The sequence below is a fragment of the Cetorhinus maximus genome, chromosome 14, assembly GCF_964194155.1.
Source record: "Cetorhinus maximus chromosome 14, sCetMax3.hap1.1, whole genome shotgun sequence".
In the NCBI taxonomy this organism is placed as follows: Eukaryota; Metazoa; Chordata; class Chondrichthyes; order Lamniformes; family Cetorhinidae; genus Cetorhinus; species Cetorhinus maximus.
The window spans coordinates 57,306,841-57,317,407 of record NC_135892.1 but is presented as its reverse complement, the minus strand read 5'-3'; the positions used below and the strand labels follow the sequence as shown (position 1 = coordinate 57,317,407).

Below are 10,567 nucleotides of genomic sequence, written 5' to 3'. Positions count from 1 at the left end.
GCTCTGTAAATAAAGTTTATAGTTTCTTACAAGAAACCTGACCAGTACACTAGGTTTTTTACAGTCATTTATTACACCTTCATGTTGAAGGATGAATCAACCTGCCCAGACCTGGGGGTCCATGCCTGAAATGTTAACTTTTTTTGTTTCCTCCACAGATGGCTAACTGTGTTTCCAACGTGTTTCTGTTTGAAAAATATTGTTCATTGAAATTAACAACATTAAAATGAACTATTGCATGTGCCATAGTCCTAGATGACCTTAGGCGGCTCTCTCGTTAGATAGAGAGGCAACTGGTGGTCACTTTAACCTGAGGGTCACCACAGCTCAGGCGAGGTTGAGAAGCTGGGGCCTTCAGGGATGACCTCAGCCGATACGGGGAAGTGAACCCGCTCTGTTAGCAACACAAACCAGCCGTCCAGTCAACTGAGCTTTCCAGGCCTAAATGAAGGCTTTGGGTAACACAGGGATGCTGCAGGATGCGACTGCGCATGGGCAGTACACCTAGCGACGCGGTATTTGGCTGGAGCACAAACTAGCAGAATATGGCTTCAGCCGAGCTGCGCAAAGAGCTGGAAGATTATCTGAATGCGCTGAACATCGAGACTGTGTGTGAGGAACATCCCGAGGTGAGCGACTTCATCGTGAGAAGCGGGTTCGGTCCCGGAACGCGGGCACCGGCTGAGAGCTGCTGTAAACGCCGCCTGAGCTGAAGTGGTGAATGAGCCAGGTCCGCTGGCTGGGCCAGAGTTTGGGAGAGATCCCATCTTCTGTGTCAACACCACAAACAACAGCTAAACTCAGGGGAACAGCTTAAACTTCTTAAAATCAAAGGAAACTGGGTGTACTGGAAGCTATTCAAATGTTTTTTCATGGTACCACGCTCTTCAAAAATATGCAGCTGTTCTTGTTAATTCAATGAGTTGTTGAATTCAGGAAAAACTTTATTGCCTAGAGTGTGTTTAGAATTTGGAACTTGCTATTACAAGGAGTAGTTGAGGTGAATAGCATAGATACATTTTAAGAGAAGCTAGATGAGGGAGAAAGGAATAGAAGGACATGTTGATGAGAACAAAAACAGAATTACCTGGAAAAACTCAGCAGGTCTGGCAGCATCGGCGGAGAAGAAATCAGTTAATGTTTCGAGCCTTCATGGCCCTTCGGCAGAACGATGAGGTTAGATAAAGGAGGATAGCCAGGAGAAGGCTTGTGTGGAACATAAATACCCATATGGACATATGGCATCCACCCTCACGCCTTCTCGCTCCCAGAAACATGATAGGGTCCCCCTTGTCCTCACTTATCACCCCACCAGCCTCTGCATTCAAAGGATCATCCTCCGCCATTTCCGCCAACTCCAGCATGATGCCACCACCAAACACATCTTCCCTTCACCCCCCCCTGGCGGCATTCCGTAGGGATCGTTCCCTCTGGGACACCCTGGTCCACTCCTCCATCACCCCCTACTCCTCAACCCCCACCTATGGCACCTCCCCATGCCCACGCAGAAGATGCAACACCTGCCCCTTCATTTCCTCTCTCCTCACCGTCCAAGGGCCCAAACACTCCCTTCAAGTGAAGCAGCATTTCACTTGCATTTCCCCTAACTTAGTCTACTGCATTCATTGCTCCCAATGCGGTCTCCTCTACATTGGAGAGACCAAATGTAAACTGGGCAGAACACCTGCGGTCTGTCCGCAAGAAACCTCTCTGTTGCTTGCTATTTTAACACTCCACCCTGCTCTCTTGCCCACATGTCTGTCCTTGGCTTGCTGCATTGTTCCAGTGAAGCCCAACACAAACTGGAGGAACAGCACCTCATCTTCCGACTAGGCACTTTACAGCCTTTCGGACTGAATATTGAATTCAACAACTTTAGTTCTTGAACTCCCTCCCCCATCCCCACCCCCTTTCCGTTTCTTCCCCCTCCCTTTTGTTTTTTCCAATAATTTATATAGATTTTTCTTTTCCCACCTATTTCCATTATTTTTAAATCTGTAATGCCCTGTCAGTCTTTCCACCCCACCCCCCACTAGAGCTGTACCTTGAGTGTCCTGCCATCCATTCTTAATTAGCACATTCTCTTAGATAATATCACCACCTTTAACACGTCCTTGTTCCTTTGTCTGTGACATTTTTTGATTATCTGCTCCTATCACTGCTTGCTTGTTCCTACTACCACCCCACCCCACCCCTCCCCAACTTCTCTCCCCCCCACCTTAAACCAGCTTATATTTCACCCCTCTCCTAACTTTACTCAGTTCTGCTGAAGGGTCATGAGGACTCGAAATGTCAACTCTTTTCTTCTCCACCGATGCTGCCGGACCTGCTGAGTTTTTCCAGGTAATTCTGTTTTTGTTTTGGATTTCCAGCATCCGCAGTAGTTTTTTGTTTTTATCCATATGGACATGTTGGCCTGTTTCTGTTAATACTTTGTATTACATTGAAGTCAGTTATGTTCTCAACCAGCATAAGCTTGATTAGACTTAAGAGATGCCATAATGTACTTAACAAGTTGATATAAGTGTCCTATTACATAAGTGTTTTAGTACCCATTTCCTGAATGCCAGCAGCCAAAGAAAGCATGAGGGTGTGTAGCATTCCCCGAAAAGCAGATAACCAATCACTGAAGCAAAATTTCCAAATATGCCATGGCTGTATTTTATAAATGAACCTTGCAACAATTTCTTGTTGTCTGTTGCTTTCAAGTAACACTCAAGCAATGAAAAATCAACATCCATAAGTGGGAACAAGTTGCTCAAGATAAGAGAGGATGGTGGGAAAACATCCATGAAGGCACTTATTATTATGAGGCCCACCTTATTGCTGATGCTCAATATAAACACCAGCTGAGGAAGTCTCACATGAAAAATCAAAATTCACAACTTGGTGTATCTGGGATCTACTGGGAATATCTGCAGATATTCACTCTGAGCAAAAATAAATCTCATCAGTCATCAAAGAACACACTGCAGAAAGTGAGATGGTATTCTGTCTGTCTTCAATATTGAAGAATGAATGACAAACTAGTGTCTGCGATTAACAGCTTAATAGATGTAATAACGGGCCTGACATGTTTTTTGCTGTAATTGGGAAAAGTAGATGCCGCTTCTGATTGAATCCCTCCTTAAGTGAGCTGTCACATCCTTTCTTAAGAACTAATTTAAACTGTCATGGGGTGTTATATTTTCCAGGGTCATTTAAGTTATTTGGCTTATACCACACCAATATATAGTTAAAGATAACATTGCAGCAGTTTTTCTTTTTAATGGAATCTCAAAATTTGTGTATTGTACAATAAAACCAGCCATGAGCTTTATCTACATCTATAATGGGAGCACTCTCATTTCTACCAAATGCTCACCTAGGCTCTACTGAAGAGCTATTTAAAAGCCAGTTACTCATAAAAAGTAAAACTATGTTTAAAACAAATCACTGTGTGATTGTTAGGAGGGTAAGTACATTGAAAGCTTTCCTCCTACCCCGTCAAAATTCCCCTTAAATGTTGGTGTTAACAACAACTTATTTATAAAGTGCCATTAAAATAATGAAATGTCCCAAGGTGCTTCACAGGAGCATTATTAAACAAAGCATGACACCAAGCCATATAAGGAGATATTAGATCAGATTACCAAAAGCTTGGTCAAGGAAGGTTTTAAGCAGTGTCTTAAAAGAAGCAAGCAAAGTGGGGGGTGGATTTCCAGAGCTTACGGCCTAGGCAACTGAAGGCACGGCCACCAATGGTGGAGCAATTATTATTGAGGATGCACAAGAGGCCACAATTAAAGGAGTGCAGATATTTCAGAGGATTGTGAGGTTGGAGATAGGGAGGGGGAAGGCCATGGAGGGATTTGAAAACAAGGATACAAATTTTAAATTCAGGATGTTGGTTGACTGGGAGGCAATGAAGCTCAGCAAGCACAGAGATGATAAGGGAACAGGACTTGCGAGTTAAGACATGCACAGCAGAGTTTTGGATGACCTCAAGTTTATGAATGGTGGAATGTGGGTGACCAGCCTGGAGTGCATTGGAATAATTGAGTCTAGAAGTAATGAAGACATGGATGAGGGTTTCCGCAGCAGATGAGATGAGACAGGGACAAAGTAGAGTGATCTTATGGAGATGGAAATAGGCTGCCTTAGAGATGATATGAATATGAGGTTGGAAGGTCATCTCAGTATCAAATATGACACCAAGGTTGCGAATGGACTGGCTTAATTTCAGGTTGTTGCCATGGAGAGGGATGGAGTCGGTAGTTAGGAAATGGAGTTTGAAGCAATGTAGTTTTCAATAAAATGCTGAATACTATTGAAAAGATTAAATTAAACTAGTTCATCTCTTGTGGCATTTTACAGTCAGAGAATACAGTCTCTTACTGTTTCTGTTGCTTTTGTGTTGCTGGTTCTCTGAGTGTCAACTTTTCTGCTCGTCTCTTTTGCACTTTCTGCTTCTTTCTCCCTAAACTCTTTTTGCTTCTAACTGCCCTCTTCACCATTCCTCTTGTTATCTTCTTTCCTTTGGGCTGGGTGGTGTGGCAGGAGAAGTTACCACCAAGAACTGCAGGCTGCATTATTCTTTCAAAATTGAGGAAAATGTGGCCTGCAGCCCCAGACAATCCCCTCCTGCCCCATCGCTTATTCTACCTCACTTCCAATCTACCCATTTGCCCTCCCATTGATGCTCTTTATACGAATGAAAGAATGAGTTTCTGTGAACTATTCATTGTCATGAACTCTTATCTGTTATATCTCCCATTGACCCTGGTCATTTTCAGTCCATTGATTGGAATGAGCCACCTTGATGAGGAGGAAAGGGTGTGACTGTGAAAAATGGCTGGGTTACTGCAGAGAGGAGGTTTGGTGGTGGCAGTGCTTTGGGGATTGCACAGGGGTTTTGATGGAAAGCTTGTAATGCTGGAAGCACATCTCAACTAAAATGTGCCTTGATGAGGCTGTTGCAGGCTTCTCTGCCAGGCAAGTCTGCAGCTGCAGGTACCAATGGCATATCTGGCTTCTCCACATCCTCCTCCTCCAAGGATGTTAGGAATTCTCCATATTCCCCGATGCCAGCTCCAATTCTCTCTGCTGTGCCGTGTTATGAAGAGCACAGCAGACCACAACAATCCTTGTGTACGTTCTAGGTACTGTTGAACTTAAATTCCAATTTTGTTCATTTGAGACTTTAACCATAAAGGCAACAGTTTGGTGAAGTAACTGAGGAAACTTTTTAATAAGTTATAAATTAATACTTATCACAGCAAGGCAGCAGCTTTACAGGCGTACTACGGTTCTTGCTTCCCGGTTGAGCTTTGGACGCAGGTCAACACTTGGCTTGTGTTCTCTCCCCATCACTTCTGTGGTCTTCTGCTTCCCTGTGGACAGCAGGCTCTGTAGCTTCAGTTTCAAACTTGGTCTGTGCCTTGGTCACTGAAAGCTGCTGCTTATTAACCCTTTCCAAGCCACAACCCACAGCGTGATCAATTATGTTTTTGCATTCTGATTGGCTTACACGAGGCAAGGCTATTTCCTAATTGGCTTAAGGGATGCATGATCAATCTGTAATTGGCCCCAGTGGGTGATGGTCGTCGACTGATGCCACCACCCAATATCCCCTGACTGGCTTCTTAAAATGTCAATTACTTGTAGGACCATCCTCCTCTTTAGTGTTTGTTTCTGTCACTTTTATGATATCTTGCTAAGATAAAAGGATGTTTAATGATATCTTCCTTGTCCATTTGTTTAGGATAGGGGAAGTATGCTGTCATGCCCTCATGAAAGATACCTTGAGCTCATTGTCTCAGACTTTGCTTAATTGGTGCAGGTTCCTCATTGAATCAAAACTTCTATCAACGACTGTTTGTTTTAAAGGCCATTTGCTAGGTGATGTTTTTCTCTCTGTGGTTGTTGGTAATTGGAATGAGTTCCTTTACTTATAAAACAAAGGATAGAATGGTAAAGTTGCTTTTTAACCTTAAAACTACGTAGGCCTGATACAAAAGGTTGCAAAGTACTAAAAAATACAAAATTTTACAAAATAGGTAGTACTTAAAAGTTATACAGAGTGTGTGTAAAATGTAAATGCATAGCAATAATCAGTGTTTAAATGTCAGGTAGTCTTGAGTGATAAAAGTCTGAAAGGATTATACAGTTACAAAACTAGCCACACACTGTTACAAAAGTTAACTCTAGTACAAAGAATACATTGAGCCAAATGTAATAGCTTTTTCCTAAAACACTATGAATTTAAACTAATTTAATGTAGAACACAGCTGTTGTTATTCTTTAACAAAAACAGAAATACCTGGAAAAACACAGCAGGTCTGGCAGCATCGGCGGAGAAGAGCAAAGTTGACGTTTCGAGTCCTCATGACCCTTCAACAGAACTAAGTAGAAATAGGAAAGGGGTGAAATATAAGCTGGTTTAAGGGGGAGTGTGGGGAAGAAGGGTTGGGGGGTGGCTGTTGTTGGGACAAACAAGCAGTGATAGGAGCAGATATCACCACCTTCAACACCTCTTTGTTCTTTTGTCTGTGACATCTTTTGGTTATCTGCTCCTATGCTGATAACACTGGATTTTGATAAGGTTTTACAATGTGAGGGGATGTAAACTTGCCCATTCAGCCATGAAGGCTGCAAGTTCTCACAATATGGTTCTGTGATATGGAAATAAGTACAAGAAGAGCCTCTTCAGTAGTTGCTTTGTAATTAACACATCAGTGTGTTACCTTCATTCTGTCTAAAGTCCCATGGTTCACTTCTCTGTCAAATGAAGCTAAGCAGAGCCACATGATATTAAATGCTGAAGTCCTCTATTGGTTACAGTTTAAAAGGATAATATAGTATAAGGTTAATTGATTAATATACTTTAATGTGTGATCTAAATTAAAACTAATCATTAAACATCAATTTCCCTACCCTGGAGACCCTTGCTGGGGCATATTGAAGGGCACCTCCAGATCTGTCAAGGCAACAGAATCTCATATTGAGAAAACCAATCTCTTGCTCTCAAGCCATTTGATAAGATCATGCCTGATCTGATTATAGCCTCAACTCCATTTTCCTGTCTGTCCTCCATAACCCTTGATTCTCTTGTCAAGCAAAAAATCCATACTCGATTAAATGACCCAGCCTCCACTGCTCTCTGGAGAAGAAAATTCCACAGACTAATAATCTGAAAGAAAAAATGTCCACTCACCTCAGTCTTAAAAGGGAGGCCCTAATTTTTAAACTATGTCCCTTAGTTCCAGACCTCTCTGCATCTACCCTGTCAAATCCTCTCAGGAATCCTATATGTTTCAATAAGATCGCCATTCATTCTTTTAAACTCTGATGGGTTTAAGTCCAACCTGCTCAACCTTTCCTCATAAACTAACCCCTTCATCCTAGGAATCAGTCAAATGAAATTCATTCTCAAGATGTGGGTGTGATTGGCAAGGCTGGCATTTATTGCCCTTTCCTAGTTGCCATAAGAAGGTGGTGGTGCACCACTTTCTTGAACCACAACTGCATAAAGTTTAGAGCACAGAAACAAGCCATATGGCACAACTGATCCATGCCAGTGGTTACGAGCTTCTTTGTCATGATTTGATACAACTGAATGGCTTGTTAAGCCACTTCAGAGGGTGATTAAGAAGCAACCACATTGGTGTGTGGGATTGGAGTCACATATAGGTCAATCTGGGTAATGATGACAAATTAAGTGGACCAGTGGGTTTCTGCGTCAATCTAACGGTATCATAGGGCAGAATCTTCGGCTTGGCAAGTTGGGGTGGGGTCCGCTTGCCAAGGTGTAAAATGACCTGCGGTGAAGTCGGGTGTGCGTCCCAACGTCACCGTGTGTCATTCGGATTTTCAGTTCGGCGGGCGCACAGCCGTCTTGGATGCGCGCCCGTTGAACTGTCAAAGGCCTATTAAGGCCAGTTAACTATCAATTGAAATAATTAACTGAGCTGTCCGTCCAATCTTAAGGTTGGCGGGCAGGCAAAGAGCCCAGGCGGCCTTCGCATTTATCATGAAACCTCGTCCATGGGTGGGATGAGGTTTCATGAAGGTTTTTAAAGTCTTGTAAAAAATTTTTAATAAAATTAATAGACGTCCCAGCTCATGCGACAGTTTCACATGAGGGAACATGTCTTAAAAAATTTTTTTTCCTTTATTAAATTTTTTTCAACTCAAACTAATCTCCTTGGGGCAGCTCTGTGCCTCAGGGATATTTCTGCGTGCATGCGCAAAAAAGCGCAGGCCCCGACTCAGGCAACTCCCTCCCGCCCGCACAGGGAGCGCTCAGCGCTTCCGGGTGCGCGCCGGGTGGACCTTAATTGGCCCGCCCAAGTAAAATGGCAGCGCCCAGCCGATCGCAGGCAGCGATTGGCTGCGCACACGCCCGCTCCCACTCCTGAAAATTCTCCCCATAGTGATTTTTGCCTATACAAACTTCTTGTTTCTATTTAATTTAAAATTTAATTCAAACTCTTAAACTGCCATGATGGGTTTTGAATTTATACTCTCTAGATTATTAGTCCGGTAACATAATCACTGCATTCCAATAATATTTAAAAGGCTATAGAGGTTTCAGTCGATGAGAACAAATGGTGGCAATAATTTTTTTCAGAACGAATTTGAGTGATTTGCGGACAAAAGATAATATAGCGCCACATTGTGGTGGTACAGGAAATCATGACAAACCAGAGATGTGATTAACATTGGAAACCTTGAGTGCATTGACAGGAATTGTAATGAAACGTAACAGATTAGCACAGACTCTTTTCCAGTGGAATTTCCACAGGAAATTATTACATAGCATTTTTGAGGGACCAAACAAGAATCTTAATATAAAATTGGTTGATCTTCCCAGCAGTGCACATGGGTATTCAAGAGCAAGTGTAACTTTCAGGTGAAGTAGGTTTGGGACAGGTGATTATTGGATTAGGGTTCACAGACCCATTTTTAAAAGTTCTGCATTCTATTCTTATTTATATATTTCCTTTCATAAATTCCTGAGTCCATATTTATAATGGAAGCTTGTCATGCTGTAATTACACACTCTTTCCAGCCCCTCCATGAGAATAAAACTATTACATGTAACAGGTTTACTTAGGCTATTTCCATTATAAAAATTAATATGAAAATGTTATACTGGAAATCAGTTGACAGACAATTATATATATTATATGTAATTCATTAAGCTTGTTTGTAGAACTATTTTGTTTCGAAATTTGAATGTTGCATCCTACAAAGCTTAGATTATTTTTAATTATAGAATTTTTTTTTTGTAGGTGTTCACAGTTGAAGCCATGATGCCTTATGTACAACACCTTAAAGGGGCACACAGTAAGAACTTGTTTCTTAAAGACAAGAAGAAAAAAAGCTTATGGTTAGTGACAGTCTTATACAACAGACAAGTCAACTTGAATGACCTAGCAAAGAAGCTGGGTTGTGGAAGTGGAAATCTACGCTTTGCAGATGAAGGGACAATGCTGGAAAAATTAAAAGTTGGTCAAGGTTGCGCAACACCACTTTCTTTGTTTTGCGATAAACAAGGGGATGTAAAATTTGTGTTGGATTCAAACTTTGTGGATGGAGAACATGAAAGACTCTATTTTCATCCATTGATTAATTCAGCCACGATGGGTATTAAGCCTGTAGACTTCCTGCATTTTGTAAAGGAAACAGGACATGAACCTACAATTCTAAATTTTGATTAAAATAGAAACCAAAGCTTGGATAAACAGACTTGCAGCTGGCTAGATGTATTCAATTTTTACAGTAACATTTTTGAAATTGCCATTGCTTTCATTGTAGTAAATACTTCCTCTAAATGTTTTAAAAGTTTTAACATGGGTTCCCATCTTTGTATTGATGGAAGAGTCTCAACTGTCTCAAATGTATTGATTACCTGCTATATCGTGTCTTTTACCACCAATTGTATAATTATATCAGATGGCGAGAATTGCTTACAATGTATTTAAAAGATATTTTCCTTTTCCATTTTAAATGTTCATAGCACAAAGTTTTGTGAAAATTTTCCTTGCGATGTGAGATGTCAGCGCTGGAAAAATAAACAAATTTCTATTTTGAATATATAGCCTTTGCTTCAAGCAGTCTCAAGTCAGATTAAACATAACTCTTTCCAAACATCTGCTTCTGCTCCAAAATCAGTAAAGCATCTCCTAGAGAACCAAAACAAGGGAAAAATCTATTTGACCTTGTCCTCACCAATCTACCTGTTGCAAATTCATCAGTATTGGTAGGAGTGACCACTGCATAGTCCTTGTGCAGACAAAGTCCCTTCACACTGAGGATACCCTCCATTGTGAGGTGTGCCTCTATCAATGTGCTAAATGGCCTAGATTCAGAACAGATCAGGCAAATCAAACCTGAGCAACTATGGGGTGTTGTGATCTATCAGCAATGACAAAATTGTGTTCCACAGTCTGTAAACTCATTCTACTATTACCAGCAAGCCAAGGACCAACCCTGGTTCATTGAGGAGAGTAAGAGAGCATAACAGGAGCAGCATCTGGTATACCTCAAAATGTGGCAACAATCTAGTCAAGTTATAATGCAG

General features: G+C 41.5%; 1 protein-coding gene across 1 annotated transcript; it reads left to right on the top strand.

The window, feature by feature from the left end:
- Nucleotides 1–290: 290 nt before the first annotated feature.
- On the top strand, nucleotides 291–10,078 carry prorsd1 (prolyl-tRNA synthetase domain containing 1). The gene is made up of 2 exons (XM_078556937.1): nucleotides 291–629; nucleotides 9,276–10,078. The coding sequence occupies exons 1-2, from the start codon at nucleotides 546–548 to the stop codon at nucleotides 9,702–9,704; spliced, it is 513 nt and encodes a 170-aa protein (XP_078413063.1). The 5' UTR covers nucleotides 291–545; the 3' UTR covers nucleotides 9,705–10,078.
- The last annotated feature ends 489 nt before the right edge of the window (nucleotides 10,079–10,567 follow it).

Excerpts from the sequence above, each read along its gene's own strand:
- prorsd1 (XM_078556937.1), top strand. The coding sequence starts at position 546 with ATGGCTTCAGCCGAGCTGCGCAAAGAGCTGGAAGATTATCTGAATGCG. Across the intron at positions 630-9,275 it reads TGTGTGAGGAACATCCCGAG|GTGTTCACAGTTGAAGCCAT; the intron begins GTGAGCGACTTC and ends TTTTTTTTGTAG.